General features: G+C 40.2%; 1 protein-coding gene across 1 annotated transcript in view; it reads left to right on the forward strand.

The window, feature by feature from the left end:
• The first annotated feature begins 389 nt into the window (after positions 1-389).
• The window catches only part of DECR1 (2,4-dienoyl-CoA reductase 1), a 41,128-nt gene continuing 24,825 nt past the window's right edge, over positions 390-16,692 (forward strand). Inside the window, exons 1-4 of the mRNA XM_017538058.2 lie at positions 390-605; positions 12,828-13,030; positions 15,242-15,299; positions 15,413-15,499. Coding sequence (XP_017393547.1) covers positions 537-605; positions 12,828-13,030; positions 15,242-15,299; positions 15,413-15,499 — 417 coding nt within the window. The 5' untranslated portion in view covers positions 390-536. The remainder of the gene's footprint in view (positions 606-12,827; positions 13,031-15,241; positions 15,300-15,412; positions 15,500-16,692) is intronic.

Genomic DNA, 16,692 nt, shown 5'->3' on the forward strand with positions numbered 1-16,692 from the left:
CTCGGCGACAGGGGGCGGTGTGTCCTGCGAAAAGTCAAAGCGCCGGAAGCTGCCCTGGTGTTTTTCAGCCTCTTGGTCTTACAGAAAGTGAGGCCGCGTTTTACAGCCAACATATTATTATTCGGATAATATGTAAATTAGCGCCACCCGGACCCCTCACTTCCACACGCACTTAAGGGATAAACACATACCACTGAAAAAGGTTTTCGCCCTTGATGGGCAGTGTATGGGGCGCGGAGCTGCAATCTGCAAACCTTTGCAGGGCGCAGGGGTTCGTCCACCCGCTCAAGGACGCAGAAACCTCCATTCTCTGCCTTGTGAAGCACTTCCGGCCCAGAGAGCTGGAAAGAGCACTGGCTGGGCCGAGCTAGGCCGCGCCCTCGGCGCGAACCTGAAGGTCAGGATCGCGGGCGTCCCCGTCCCAGCCCCGGACGGCCCCGGGAGCGCGCCCAGCCCCGAGGACTTTGTTATTTCTGGTCCGCCCCCTACGCCCCGGCGCTGCCGCCGCCTTCCAGCCCGAGTTCCGGAGACTCAACATGACGCTGCTGGCCAGGGTTTTCTTTGCTCGGGGGTCCTGGCTCCCCTGTGGCCTTGCTCCGCGGCGGGTAAGGCGGCCGGGGGTACGGGGAGCGAGGACAGGGCGTCCTGGGGCGCTAGGAGAGCACAGAGCGACCCAGGGCGCGGGGAGAGAGGACGTCTCAGAGCGCAAGAGAAAGGGCAGGAGGCCTTGGGGTACAAAGAGAGGGCCCGGCGTCCCAGGGGCTCAGGGAGCGAGGACAGGGCGTTTGGGGGCGCAGAGAGGACCACGAGGTCCTGGGGCGAAGGGCAACGCCGGGAGTGAGCACCGGGGCCCCGGTCGTATTCGGCTGTCAGATGAAGCCCTGGTGTGTGTAGGGGATAGGGGAGACACGTGATTTTCTAACTTTTCAGTTCTGCAAGTTTCCAACTTGTGCATAAGTAGGCAGAAAGAGGTAGGGACGGATACAGCGCACGTCCGACCGTTGAGGAGTGAGAGAGGGACTTGGCCGAGCGAGCACTGGCCTTTGACGTCGCCTTTGACGTCCTTCGTGATGAGGAAAGCCCAGCTATGTGTTAGTTATGGAATTAAACACTAATACAAACAAATTCTCAATAAAAATGAAACGAAAACAAACCCTCGGCTGTTTATAGACTCCCCCTCCCAGATGTGTAGCCGGGAGAGGTACGTCTCACGCTGGTTCCACTTCTCTCTCGCCCACACTTCTGTCACCATCTCCCCATTGCACCCATAATGGAAATAAAATACTGCAAGTGAAAAGAGCTAGGAAGAAGAAAGAGAAACCAAAACAAAAAAGAAGCAATACTATCCAAGACAGGCCCTCCCCACAACTAAATCACAAAATTGTAATAAGTAAACTAAAAAGCAGATTTTCTTTAGCCAGGTTAGAAAAATTAATATGTCCATTGTGAAAAAACTTCTTTTGATTTGATAGAATGGGCAGCCACAGTATTCTTTTTTAAAAAATATGAGCAGCATTAGTTCCAAATATGAACACAAAGAATTAGTATGGTAGTTCCCTCAAGTAAGAGATCTTTCTTTTAAAAAGTGAGATCTGTTCAGGGTTAGAGTTTTGCTGATTTTTTTTTTCCTCTTCCTGTGCAAACTGGGTTATAGGTCAGTGTAAAGGAAGCCTATATATTCTGATTCTTTCTCAGAGACATTTCTCATTTGAAATCTCCAACAGCTCTGTGATGTCTTCAGAGATTTTATTTTATTTTATTTTATTTTATTTTTTTTTTGGAGACGGAGTTTCGCTCTTGTTACCCAGGCTGGAGTGCAATGGCGCAATCTCGGCTCACCGCAACCTCCACCTCCTGGGTTCAGGCAATTCTCCTGCCTCAGCCTCCTGAGTAGCTGGGATTACAGGCACACGCCACCATGCCCAGCTAATTTTTTGTATTTTTAGTAGAGACGGAGTTTCACCATGTTGACCAGGATGGTCTCGATCTCTTGACCTCGTGATCCACCCGCCTCAGCCTCCCAAAGTGCTGGGATTACAGGCGTGAGCCACCGCGCCCGGCTTTATTTATTTTTTTAAAGCTGGGGTTTCACCATGTTGGTCAGGCTGGTCTTGAACTCCCGACCTCAGGTGATCCACCCACCTTGGCCTCCAAAGTGCTTGCATTACAGGCGTGAGCCACCACACCCCGCCTGAGATTTTATTTTTTAACACACATCATTAGGATCGTAGTAATAAGGTCACACAGACCTTATCCCAGCTCTTCTGACACCATTAGACAAACCATTTGAAAGGGAGAAAATGAACTCATTTAAAAATTAATTGTAATGTGACAATTTTGGAATTCCTTTGCTGAAGAAAAAAGTGGAAGTTTTGAGGATCGGGGTTGGGAGGCATGAGAGGCCCACCTGATAGTGTGGTTTGTCCCCTTCCTAGCACATGTAGCCTCAAGTTTGAATTCCTTGGAGAAGAAAAGTCTTTTCATCTGTGAAGTGGGAGGTTGTTCCAGGGAACATCATGTTTTTGTGGGCAAATACAAGTTGTTATAATTAAAACCCCTAATTTGAATATTTTTGTTACCAAGAACCAAGGCAAATGTTTCATTTGTCATAAAACCTATTTTGAAGTGCTGTATTAAATTGTGCTGCTGGCTAGTAGGCCCCAGTTCAATTGAATAGATATTGAGGACTAGCTTTGTGTCTGGCCCTGTGCTATGCCCTGGGACTAAAGATTAAAAAAAAATATGAGCCCTGCTCTCAACTGCTCTCAAGTTGCTCACAGTTCTATGGGGGAAAACATTGAGTCATTCAGTTGCTTATGAGGAAACACTAATTAATTACCTACTAAGTGTTGGACATTTTTGGCAATTAGTGGTTGAAAGACATTCCTACCTTTAATGCACTAATAGTCTTATATATGTTTTTAAATCCATAAATAATAACCAATAAGTAGGCCTTGAAATCAATTTAGTGGAACAAAATAGATTTAAAAAAAAATAAATGGGAATAGAATAGGATGTATCTAAATTCATCTCATATAGTAAGGTTGTTTTGTGTGAAACTTCAAAAAAAACTCTTTGTTTTTTAGATTCATTCTTTGATTACTATCATGCACACTGCCATTTTTCTTTTCCTTTTGTTTTTATGAAGAGTGAAATCTAACTATTTTTAGAAAAATGATTCCTGACCAATATTAATTCAGCAACACAGTGAAAAAAACAGTAACAAATGACCTCAAACTGGCCACCCAAAAATAACTAGAGTTAGCATTTGGGGAACATCATTCCAGGCATCTGTTCTGCTGAAAGGATGGATAGTCATGATTTTACTTGCATGTCGCATTTTCCCTTAGAGTGCAGTCAACATTGTTTCATTGTTTTCTCATGATGAATATTGTCTTGGAGCAGTATAAAACAAGCTAGATATGTTTTCTTTATTTTTTTTTTTTTAAATCTGGAAACCTAGATATTTCTTTATCCAGTGTAAAATTCTAGAATATAGGCTCTATGCAGGCAAAGATTTTCACCTGATTTATTCACTATTCATATCTAGAACAGTGCTTGGCATAGAGTAAACATGGAACAAATATCTGTTATACGAAGGAACATGTGTACTGTGTTGCTATGAACATGTGTATGTTGCTATATAAAGCAGATTTCTCACTTTCTCACTATGGCTCACGTTCAAAAAAATCTGAGAAATGATAGTTTAGTGAGTCACCAGCAGACATCAATAGACTGTGAAGATGCAGACGTGTATTATAATGCATATATGACCAAAACTGTGTGTACTTAGAGGAGGCAGGAAGGGCTTCATGGAGGAGATGGCCCCAGGATCTTACCGTTAAACCAGGAGTTGGAATTTCTGTGGTCCCAAAGGCAATCTAGACCTAAGGAATAGCATGTATCAAGAAGTGAAGGAGTGGCTTACTTATGAAAATTCAAGTGGTTTGGAATTGTGGAGTTGATGAAGTATGAGAACAGAGAGAAGCATGTAGAGATGAGATTAGTCAGGATGCTGGGGTCCAGGGCATGGTGGGCTTCTCTTATGTAGCAAATTGAGCATTTACTATTTGCTAGGCACCTTACTAGGGATATGAGGGTGAGAAGAAGAGCTGATTCCTTCTGTCAAGAAGCTTAGAGTCCAGTGGCATTATGGTATGATATGCTGCATGTTAGGTTGGGTGTTCTTATTTTGAAGGGGATCAACAATAAATAGCATCTGTTTTTTCCAGTCTGAAAAACGAGTGAAGATGGAAGCCAAAGTATCACTTTTACTGTTGTTTGTGAGAGGCAGCTGGGCCCGTCAGCTGGATTTTCCAAAGTAGACAGACTTACCTAATTCTGGAGGACGGTGGAACATTGTCCTCTGAAAGCAGCTAGCTCCCAAGAGGAAGAAGACCAAGGAGGATTGTTCATACTCAATAATTCTGTCAAAATTTTCCAGTCATATCAACTGTCTCTGCAGGGACAGATTGTACGTTACTTTGTGTTGCTATAAAGGAATACCTGAGGCTAGGTAATTTATAAAGAAAAGCGTTTATTTGGCTTATGATTCTGATGCCTGGATAAGTTCAAAACTGGGCATCTGCATCTGGTGATGACCTAGGGCTGTTCGTTCTTGTGGCAGAAGGTGAAGGGGAATCTCTGTTTGCAGAGATGGAAGTGAGGAGGTATTGGGAGGTGCCAGCAAGAGGGGAAGTGAGAGAGTGTTGGGAGGTGTCAAGTTCTTTCACACCCTGCTTTAGTGGAAACTAACAGAGTGCAAACTGACTTGCCACTGCTAGGATGAGGATGGCACTATGACATTTGTGAGGGATCTGCCCCCATAACCCAAGGACCTCTCATTAGTCCGCACCTCCAAGGGGATCACATTTCAACATGACATTTCAAGGGGCAAACATCCAAACATCCTTAGTGGGTTGACTAAGGGGACAGAAAGAAGCCTTGAGTTGTACCACCTGAGCTTCTCACAGCAGGGAGAGGTCCGGACTGGGGAAGACCCATCTCCTGCTCATGGGGGAAGAATGTCCAGTTTTATGAAAGCGTTGTTGTTGATGTTTGGTATATATCAAAGCTGAGACCTGAAAGTTAAGTAGGAGTTAGCCAAAGGGAGAGATGTAAGAATGTTTTAGACAGGAGAGTAGCCTATGGGAAGGCCCATCATAGAGGCCCATCATAGAGAATAAGGAGGCAGGAGGTGAGAGACAGGTTAGTGAGCAGCCTATGGGCTGCGTAAAGGAGTTAGAACTTTCTCCTCAGGGGTGGGAGTGGGGATGAGAGTGGAGACAAATAGCCAAACCCTGGGTAATCCTCTCTTCTGATAAGCAGTGATGGTAGCCTCAACGAGGGCATGCTTTGAGTGTCGAGTGATATTTAGGAGATAAAATCAGAGGCCTTGGTCATCGGTTGGTAGTGAGGATGGGAGATGGGGCTGTGGTCAAGTGAGATGTTGCCATCCAAATTGTGACTGGAAATGTGATATCATCAGGTAAAGACTGGAAGTAGGGAGACCAACTGTCAAGGCACCAGTAATGAGGGTCTGAACTGAGGGTGGCATTAGCGCTATTGGGGACCAAAATGAACTGGGCTTGGTTTGAATGTGTGTGGATAAGACAAAGTCCAGATTTCTGTCTTTGGCCCCTGAGCTAAGGACAGTGCCACTCTCTTGAGTGATGACATTAAGTGGGGGCTGGAGGAAGCAGAGGAGTAAGTGACATTAGTCTCGAAATGTCAGTAGGGTCTGGGACTCCTCAAGTGGTATATAGATAATTAAGCTGCAAAGTTGGAGGTGAGTATGTGAATTCTGCCTGGGAGCTTTAGGGAAGGCACCAGAACTCTCACAGCTGTGTTTGAATGATGAATGATAGGGAGCAACTTGTGTAAAGACAGGGAAGAAGGAAAGAGTTTGTGTTTGGGGAACTCTGAGTACTTTGTTTTCCTGAGTGTAAATTTCAGGGGAGATGAGGCAGGAGAGAGTGGAGGAGCTAAGTCATGAAGGCATGTGCTGTGGGGAACGAAGGAATCTGGATGTTGTGCAGCTACCAGGAGCCTTAGAAGTTCCTAAGGAGAGAAGTAGCGTGATCCCACTGGCAGTCCTCTGGAGATCAGTTAAAAGATGACACAGAGTAGGCCCTCAGTGTTTGTGCATGTTGTGAGACTGGGGTTTGAAATCGGGTGGTGGATAGAGAGAAGGACACTGAGGAAGTAAAGGGCATGGGGCTTGCAGATGGATGGGATGTATCTGCATCCAGGTGAAGAGGAGGAGGGAGTCACTGAGGTCAGGGTCAGGACAGGGGATAAGGGTGGCGTTAGTGGATGAATCCTGGCCTTGGAGCTTAAGTATGCATCTGAAGAAATTTCAAAACAAACTTTCTCCCCAAACTATAAAGAGAATTTTATAATATTACAAAAAAATCTAGATCTCAGATATCTTCTAAAGGCCATCATAATCACATCAAAAGAGGGGTGAATTTTAAAGGTAGCCAGAGTTTTTTACAGCCTATAGTAGAAAGCATGCCATTGATGTTTAGCAACTTTTAGGTTTTGCAGGAAATTCTAGGTAGAAAATGATCAGCATTCTCAGCTGTCCTGTGCTCTTCTCTTCCTAAGTTGATAAATCACTCTGAGATCCAAGTGTCAGGGTAATTATAAGTAAGTCTAGAAGAAGAGGCCAACTGTGCTTTGATCCCTTTTAGTCTGGGAAACACTCACACTGCATTGCGCCATAAAAACAGTGATAGAACTGTAGGCTTTGGTAATTGCTGGAATGATGAAATGATGTTGCCATTTACCTTTAGCCCTGATTTGTTCTCCATGCTTCAAAACCGTATTTCCTACTGCAGCTTAGATGTCTCTACCTGACCATTCCAGAAGCATCCCTGGTGCAGCGTTTCTAATGCAGAACTCATTATCCTCAATGCTCCCACTTTGTCTTCTCAGGTCAATCCAGTCATTTCAGTAACAGCATCGCTCTGCATGCAGCCACTTAAAACTAGAAAATTCAGTTACCTTCTGCAGCCCTCACTTTACCACGTCTGGCTGGTTGGCTTCTGAGTTTAGGCTAATTTACATGTTAAATGTGTGTGGAATATGTTGTCTCCTCTTAATTTCTGCTGCCCTCAGTATCTCTCACCTAGATGCATGACTTCTGTCTGATGGGTCTATTTCCTTTTTTTCTGGCTCAAAGTGAAACCTTAATTTTTCTGGAACTCAAAGGCAGTGCAGATGGAACAGGGATATTGAGGTAAAGATGAGAGAGATGGAAAAATATCTCTCTGTTCTTTTCAGTAAACACGAGACCTGTTTATATGCTTTTAATGCAATAGGCAAAAGTATGATGAAACAGATCAAGAACAAAAGCCGAAGCTCATGTTGTTGAGCATGAGGCAAGAAGAAATCACGGAGCTAGTGGGTATCCTAAATACCCTGACTTGATCATTATACATTCTGTGCATGGAACAAAATATCACATGTACCCCATATGTAGGTGAAAATATTATATATGAATAAAATATTAAAAAAAAAACAAGAAATAATTGGACCGGGCAATATTAGTTACACTGGTTATGTCCTCATTTTCTGGGACCTTTGCTCTTGTGAGTAGTTTTATTTGCTAACTTCCCACCACTTCACGTGGTAGCCTCCTGGTCTAAGCCATCATCATCTCTTGCCCGGCTTGTTACACAAGTGTCCTAATAGTCTCTCTGCTTACAACCTTGCCCTCTACTCCACGGCAGCCAGATCCTCCTAAAAACTTAAGGCAGATCATGTCCATTCTCTGCTCAAAACTTAGCAGATATTTCCCACTTGGCTTAGAGTAAAAGCCTAAGTCTGCATAGTGGCTGACTTGGCCTGCATGGTCCAGTCCCCTTTACTCACTGATCTCTTCTCCTTCTCCAGCCACACTGGCTTCCTGACTATTCCCCCATCCATAAGCATGCCCCTGCTTAGAGCCTTTGCTCCCATTCCTTTTTGCCTAAAACCCTATGATTCATTCTCCTCTTTCAGGTCTTTCCTCCAATGTCACCTTCTCAATGAGGCCTTTGCTGACAACTCTATTTAACATAGCAATGCTCTACCCCATTCTCTTATTTTCCTCACACTACGTATTAACTTTCAACATATTACATATTTAACTTAATTTCCGTATCCCTCATTCCTCCAAGGATAATCTTGCTGAGGGTAGAATATTCTTTTTTTTTTTTTTTTTTAATTGCTGTACTGCCATGTCTAGAACAGTGCCTGGGACATAATAGATGCTCAAAAAACACTTGCTTAAAAGGAATAAATGAATGAACTCTATATCCATTGTAATGTCATGTTTATCCCTAATACTATTTTATGTAAGCAAATTCTCAAAACAAACCCTTTGCAAGAGCAGAGATTCTAATTTTTGGTTTAAAAAAGATTGTCATTATAGTTTTGGTTAACATGAATAGGGGATCAATAAGAGATGACCCAAATCAGAGGCAGGCAGGACTGAAGACTATGGCTGAAACCATCAAATTGCCTCTTAGCTCTGTGATTTCATCTCTTTTTATTTTGTAGTATTGGGGTGGCATCTGTTCAGTCTGCATCTAACTGAAGACAGATAAGTACTGTAATAAAATGGGATATACACCCTATAGCACAGAGCGCCTACATTTTCAAGGACTCATGTTCACTGCTATAAAATGTATCATTACTTAAAAATGTAATTCCTCTCTTGCTCCTGGCAACTGCATAATTCAGCCTGGCCATTAGAGCTTGGAGTCCAGCTAGGCACTTTCTTTTATATTTGTTCAGCTTTACCTTCAAGTTGCTGTGGCAACAAGATCTGTGCTTTGCAGAACCTGAGAATATCAGTGGCCTCTGTTCAGTGCCCTGCTGTAAGTTAAGGAGCAGGCAGATGTGCTTAAGCAATCCACACAGTCGTGGAGCATGAGTTAACAAGGCCTGTGGCAAGCCTTGGGTGTGTTACTGTTATTTTAATGTCGGCAGGGCAACTATTGGCATTTGGAGTGAGACAGTTCTTCATTTTGCAAGGCTGTCCTTTTCTGCACTGGAACATCCAGTAGAATATCCCACCTAGAACTCCTGATCTCAGGTGATCCACTCGCCTCACCTCCTAAAGTGCAGGGATTACAGGCATGAGCTACTGTGCCCAGCCTGATGATTTAGATTTTCTATTCTTGGGCTTATTCTAACTTTTAAGATGTCATAATTTAGGGTCACTGGAAATGACTAATTTTTAAAAACAGTGGCAAAGAGCTGGATTTCAATAATATATTCATGTAACATTCTACATGTCTGTATCCATGCATTTTCCAATGGAATTGGAGTCTGGCCAACCAAATGTTGGCTCAAGTTTTAAAAACATTGGGCAGGATGACAAAACATATTTGGCCTAGAATCACTAATCTACCTCTATTTGAGGTATTTACCCTAGACATTTTAGACTAGCCACAATATACTTAAGTAATTTAGGTATGTATCTCATTGATACACAGTCCTTATCCTTGAGGGGAAGGTGCAGTGTCAAGACTCTCAGAATTGTCATTTTGAAGACTAAAAGTGTGATCATGTTTCATTAGTTTAGGTGCTGTAATTTTGGAATACATGACGGAGGAAGCTATTGTTTATATGATGTAGGAGAATGATGAGTGTGGTGAGGAAGGTGGGTGATAGCTAATTTTTTTGCGGGAGAGATTTAGAGCTTGTAACTGAAAAGTAATTCTGTATTGTCAAAGTTGGAAGACTAGAAAGTTTTAAGAATTTTAGGTCATTAAACATCTCCAGAGAATTCAATCTTGATATGAAAGGTGTTATTTATATTTTTGAAAACAACTTATATCTCTAAACACCACAAAACAAGACTTGAAAATCTTTAAAAGCCTGTTTTGTGTCTACTTTTTATAATTAAAAAAAAAAAAACCAAGCCAAAATACTGTTTCATGTTATTAAGGATGCTTCTTTTTAGAAATGGGGGATTGAATATGATGTGATCCTGTGAGGTCTGATCTTCTTGATGGGTCTTAATGTTGAAATGAGCATCTTCCTTTTAGGAAGAGAAGATGCCTTGAATTTATATCGACACATATGCTGTGTGTTGTTAGAGGGTAATGTGAATTAAAATAGCATATCAATTTCTTCACTTCGGTTTGGTGGGGAAGTGGAATCATAAGGTCAGTATTGATCAGATCAAATAAGATAAATAAAACAGTGCCACATGATAACCTGTTACATTATAAACACTAGGAATCATGTGTGATGTTTTTACCTTTATATCCTTTTCTCTACCAGTTAGGAGGTTGAGGAAATGTTTTAAAATAAATTTAAAAAGAAAGTTTGTATGCAAATGTCTTGTTTAATTATTTTCATGAAGTCCCACGTCAAATTCCCTATACACATTAACATTAAAAAGTTAAAAATTATGGTAAAGCCTTTAGAAAATTAGAATACATTTTTTCATTATTAGTACTTAATGACAAATTTACCATCTACTTGAGTAAACTTTGATTCATCATCTTAATGTAATAGTTCTGAAGGCAGGTCACAGCCTTAAGGAAAACTGCCACTGATGTGGAAAAAGATTATTGTAGAGTTACTTGGATTACTATGCTTTGGCAAAAGGATATGAAAAGAAAATGCTTTGTCAACATCAAGCTAAAATAAATATGATGACTGGCATGGAACATAACAAGATTTACAAATTTATCTTCAGTTATTTTATACATGATCTCAAGTTTTATCTTTCAATAACTTTTTTTTTTTCTGCTTACAAAGATCTAATCATACGTATTGGATAGATATTGAAACTGCTAAAAACCAATGAAACAAAAAAATCCCCAAATAATTATCTGTAATGTCATCACTTAGCCATAACTGTAAAGTAATGGGTAGACTCTGAAGTCAGACAGATATTGGATTTAAGTATTTATTCCTTCTTATTATTTATCTTTAAAAGTTTAGCTACTTGACCTTTCTGTGCTTCAGTAATTTTTTTCATCTATAAAATAGGGGTAACGATAGAATTTACCATATTGAGCTGTTTTGAGGACTGTGGTAAATATTGAACCTAGTACTTATTGTTATTTCCTTCTATTCTTTTTTTTCTAAGCATATATTCTTATTTGTAGTTAAAAACATATTGTATATTTGTTTCTCTCTTTTTTTTTTTTCGTTTAACATCACGTTATAAACATTTTCTTGTGGAATTTCCAGTTGATGAACAGCCTCGTTCTAAATCATTGACCACATTTCTTATTCTTTCTTTATGATAAATTTCAAGATACCCTGAATCAACTGATGACAGCCTATTTAGCTTACAGGCACATTCTGAAAGGAAATTGTAGCTTCTGGAGTTTTAACTGGAGTTTTAATCTTGCCACCATGACCTAATGGAATATCACATAACCTCCCTGGTGTGATCATTAAGCTTAGCAGAGCTTAGAGAATAGACAGAGGAATATGCGAGCTTGTTATCAGAGAAGGCTTAGGAGCCTTTCAGTCTGTGTTTGAACCTTGGTTCTGCAACTTTGGCAATTTTTTTAATTTTTTTTTTTTTTTTTTTGGGACGGAGTTTCGCTCTTGTTACCCAGGCTGGAGTGCAATGGCGCGATCTCGGCTCACCGCAACCTCCGCCTCCTGGGTTCAGGCAATTCTCCTGCCTCAGCCTCCTGAGTAGCTGGGATTACAGGCATGTGCCACCATGCCCAGCTAATTTTTTGTAGTTTTAGTAGAGACGGGGTTTCACCATGTTGACCAGGATGGTCTCGATCTCTTGACCTCGTGATCCACCCGCCTCCGCCTCCCAAAGTGCTGGGATTACAGGCTTGAGCCACCACCCCCGGCCGGCAATTTTTTAAATCACTCTGAGCCCTTTCTGTATAATAGGATAAAAATAATACCTATTTCTTGTGGTTGTTGGGAAGATTAAATAGTTTGATATGCAATCCTGGCAGGTGGTAACTACTTAATGAATATTAGTTCCTATTGTTCATTGTATTAAATACCTAAAGTTTGTTTTATGATTAAATGTGAGTGAATGGCAGTAATGTTCGCATGTAATATAAGTATAAGCTGTTACATGTAAAATAGGGTAATAGAAATATTTTTACCCCCAAAATGGATTGATTTTTTCCCCCATGTAAAGTAAATAACAGAAGTATTTTGTTTTATGTTTTGTGGCCAGAAGCCAGAATGGGAAAAGGCATTTGATTTAATAAACCTTATAAATAATTTTTAACAATTTTCTTCAGTGATTCAAAGGTAGAAAGTGATTTTCATCCAGATTATTCTTGTTGAAAGACAAAAATGCTTTACGTTAGTTTTTTAAAAATTAAATTTAAGCAAAACACCTGCAGATAATAATGACAGCATTTATAGTGTCTACTATATGCTACACACTGCTCTAGGTACTTTATTTATAATAACTCATATAATTCTCACAATGCCATATGAAGAAATTTATTTTATTGTCCCCATTTTGTAGATGAAGGAACTGAGGCACAGCGAGGTTAAATAACCCATATAATCCTCACAATGCCATATTTATTTTATTGTCCCTATTTTGTGGATGAAGGAACTGAGGCACAGAGAGTTTAAATGACCTGCTGAAGGTTATACAGCTTGGGACAAAATTCTGTGGCATATAGTCTTGCTCCAGGGCTTGTGCTTTTTAAACCAGAAAGCAAAGAATAAAATTGAGTACAATGCCAATGTGTTTGCAGTGAGTTTGTGTTAATACAAGAATTTGATTACTATTAAATTCAAGAGCATGTTTTAAAAAATTCCTCTGTTCTTTGGAATATATGTGTGCAAATTTCAATTCATTTTTCCCCTTTTAGTTTTTCAGTTATGGGACAAAAGTATTATATCAAAATACTGAAGCTTTGCAGTCTAAATTCTTTTCACCCCTTCAAAAAGCAATGCTACCACCGAATAGTTTTCAAGGAAAAGTGGCATTCATTACTGGGGGAGGCACTGGCCTTGGTAAAGGAATGACGACTCTTCTGTCCAGCCTGGGTGCTCAGTGCGTGATAGCCAGCCGGTAAGTCCGTCACATCAATTCTATTGGTGACGCTTTTGAAGAAACTGTTCTGTGCCCTAGTATTGAAACCACCATTCCCAAGAGTTGTTTGATTTGCATCTTAATCTTATGTGATATATTCGAAATATTCTTTAAATAAATCTTTCTAGAAAAAGTTAGGTACTGTTCGAGATGAAAGAAACAATGAAAATTGTGGAACTGATGATGTTTGGGTAAACATCCACAATTTTCATTACTTGAATTTCCCCAACTCGGTGGTAGAATATTTCTTTTTCTGTACATGAAGATGAAGTTAAAAAGTACTACATGGAACCAGGTGGGATGGTGCGTGCTTGTAATGCTGAGAAGCTGAGGCAGGAAGATTGCTTGAGGCCCAGAATTTGAGACCAGCCTGGGCAGCATAGTGAGACCTTGTCTCAAAAAAAGCAATTATTTTTAAAATACTACATGAAGGTTGCTTTGTCTTCAGTGGGAATGATTATGATTACTACTTTAATTAATAATTAACTTTATGCCGGGATAATTGATGCAGTACTTTCATTTTCTTTTCTTTCTTTCCTTAATTTTTTTTAAGACAGAGCTTTCAGGCCTGGCGCGGTGGCTCAAGCCTGTAATCCCAGCACTTTGGGAGGCCGAGGCGGGTGGATCACGAGGTCAAGAGATCGAGACCATCCTGGTCAACATGGTGAAACCCCGTCTCTACTAAAAATACAAAACATTAGCTGGGCATGGTGGTGCGTGCCTGTAATCCCAGCTACTCAGGAGGCTGAGGCAGGAGAATTGCCTGAACCCAGGAGGCGGAGGTTACGGTGAGCCGAGATCGCGCCATTGCACTCCAGCCGGGGTAACATGAGTGAAACTCCGTCTCAAAAAAAAAAAAAAAAAAAAAAAAAGACAGAGCTTTGCTCTTGTCACTCAGGCTGGGGTGCAGTGGTGCGATCTTGGCTCATTGCAATCTCCACCTCCCAGGTTCAAGCGATTCATTTGCCTCAGCCTCCTGAGTAGCTGGGATTACAGGCACCAGCCACCACGCCGGGCTAATTTTTGTATTTTTAGTATAGATAAGGTTTTGCCATGTTGGGCAGGCTGGTCTTGAACTCCTGACCTCAGGTGATCTGCTCACCTTGGCTTCCCAAAGTGCTAGGATTATATGTGTGAGCCACTGTGCCCGGCCAGTACTTTCATTTTCTATAAGGTAAATAGATATTTCAAAATATCTATTATTGTGATGAATATAGGAAGGGTAAGACCAGATGGAAGGAATTTCTTCTTATTAGGCATATTCTGGTACCCTATAACTGTAAGCCTGAGGCTTTAGAGACTGGTTTAAAAATTCACTCTTTCACCATTTTGAATGGTGTAAAATTTTTGGTAGGCCAAGTGGTCATCCAAACAACAGTCACTGTGTCATTTGCAACTTCAGATTCTCCAGAACATTTTTGTTTTCACATTGTTTTATATATATATATATATGTTTTTTTTTTTTTTTTTTTTTTTTTTTTTTTTTTTTTTTGAGATGGAATTTCAGTCTTGTTACCCAGGCTGGAATGCAATGGTGTGATCTTGGCTTACTGCAACCTCTGCATCCCAGGTTTAAGTGATTCTCTTGCCTCAGCCTCCCTAGTAGCTGGGATTACAGACATGCACCACCACGCCTAACTAATTTTTCGTATTTTTAGTGGAGATGGGGTTTCTCCATGTTGGTCAGGCTGGTCTCGAACTCCTGACCTCAGGTGATCTGCCTATCTCAGCCTCCCAAAGTACTGGGATTACAGGCGTGAACCACCATGCTTGGCACATTGTAATGTTTTTAAGCATTTTAAAATATTTTCATTTTAATAATTCATAATTTTTATTCATCTTTTTTGTAGAATGAGAGACTGCATGAATAAATGTAGACTCTTTGAAACCATAATTTAGCCCAAAACCTACTTACATTATACCATAAATGTATTTTCTTTGTAAAGCTGGCTTATTAAGGAAATAATTTAAATTTATGAGTAGATATTGTTAAGTGGTTTAAAAGTGACTAATAAATTAGTATCAAATACAGAAAAATGATTTAAATTTTACTTTTAGAAAAAATTCACATTGATTTTTGTGTGTAAATAAAGTCTATATGTTCTCAGAAATGCTTTTCTTTACACTGTATTATTCAATTTATGAAACTGAAAAATATAATATGAAGTCATACAAGGTGTTTATTTCTAGGAAGATTGATGTTTTGAAAGCCACTGCAGAAGAAATTTCTTCTCAAACTGGAAATAAGGTACATTAAAAATCAATAATTTAGATTTAGGAACTATAACATTTCAGTTAATTTGTTCATACTTTTGGTTTAAGCAATCTGGAAAATATCATATTATTTTTGTTATTTTGCAGGTTCATGCAATTCAGTGTGATGTAAGGGATCCTGATATGGTTCAAAACACTGTGTCAGAACTGATCAAAGTTGCAGGACATCCTAATGTAAGTGTAGTGATGATGAAGTCAAAGGGCAAGACATTTAGTATTGATAACATCCACCAACATGTACAAAGGAAATAAAATATTGATACACATGTAGGACAGGGAAGCTGCAAGCTGGGGCTTAGACTGGGAAGTTTCTTGCCTTCACCCAGGAAAGAATTCAAGGCTGAGCTACTAGTAGAAAACAGCTTTGTTGAAGCAGCAGCAGTGGAATGGATCTGTGACTGCTCCTTCAGAGCAGGGCAACCCCGTAGTCAATGTGCTGGGCAGAGCAGTTGAGAGGCAGTTTTATAGTCATGTTTATAATTAGGTTTATGCAGAAATTTCTAGAAAAGGGTTGGTAACTTCTGATTCGTCAGTTTATTGCCATGGAAAGGTGAAGTAACTTGCTGGCATTGCCATGGCAATGGTAAACAAACATGGTGCATTGGTGGGTATGTCTAAAGAGGGGGTGCTTTCATCCAGGACATGGTTTAACTAGTCCTTAATTTGCTCCTGTGATGGAGCTCTGCCTCCAGAGTTGAGGCCCACCTCCTACCTCAATATGTGCAAGTGCTGTGTTGAGAAGCACCTATTTTCTGTCCCTAGGAAAATGCCAGCTCTGCTAAAGCATCGAACAGAGTAGGAAGACTGCTACACAACTTCCTTTCAGAAATACTTAAAGAATCCATCTATGATTGATCATAAAACAAACTTGATTTCACTTTATTTAATAAGATTATGAAATAGCAAGAGCAGTCATCCAAGAGCACAGCATTGAGTTTAAATGATTCAAGCTCTTTGCTTCTCCTAATAACTTTTGATTATCATCCTCAGTGAAGGAAAACAATATAAACATGAAAAACTATAAGAAATTAAAAATTTCTCCTTTTAAGACCTGAAATATGCATTAATATTTTGCTGTTGCTTGGTACATTTATTGGAAAGAAGCTATTTGTTCTAGTAGTCTCAAAAAGGGCACTTTTCTATGTTACAGATATTTGCAGAGATACCAAAAACATTGAATCTCCTGTAGAACTAGGCAGAATCTTTATTGATGGTAAATAGATCATCAACCACAAGTTGCATTGGTTAAGTTAGACTAAAATGACACCAGAAACAAAAAGGCATTTCGTGAGATTTCTTGAAATCAAATGCAGTCACATTGTAAATATGTTTAATCTGTATTTTCTTTTTTTTTTAACTTTTAAAAT

Source organism: Cebus imitator, unplaced genomic scaffold (assembly GCF_001604975.1).
Source record: "Cebus imitator isolate Cc_AM_T3 unplaced genomic scaffold, Cebus_imitator-1.0 Scaffold109, whole genome shotgun sequence".
In the NCBI taxonomy this organism is placed as follows: domain Eukaryota; kingdom Metazoa; phylum Chordata; class Mammalia; order Primates; family Cebidae; genus Cebus; species Cebus imitator.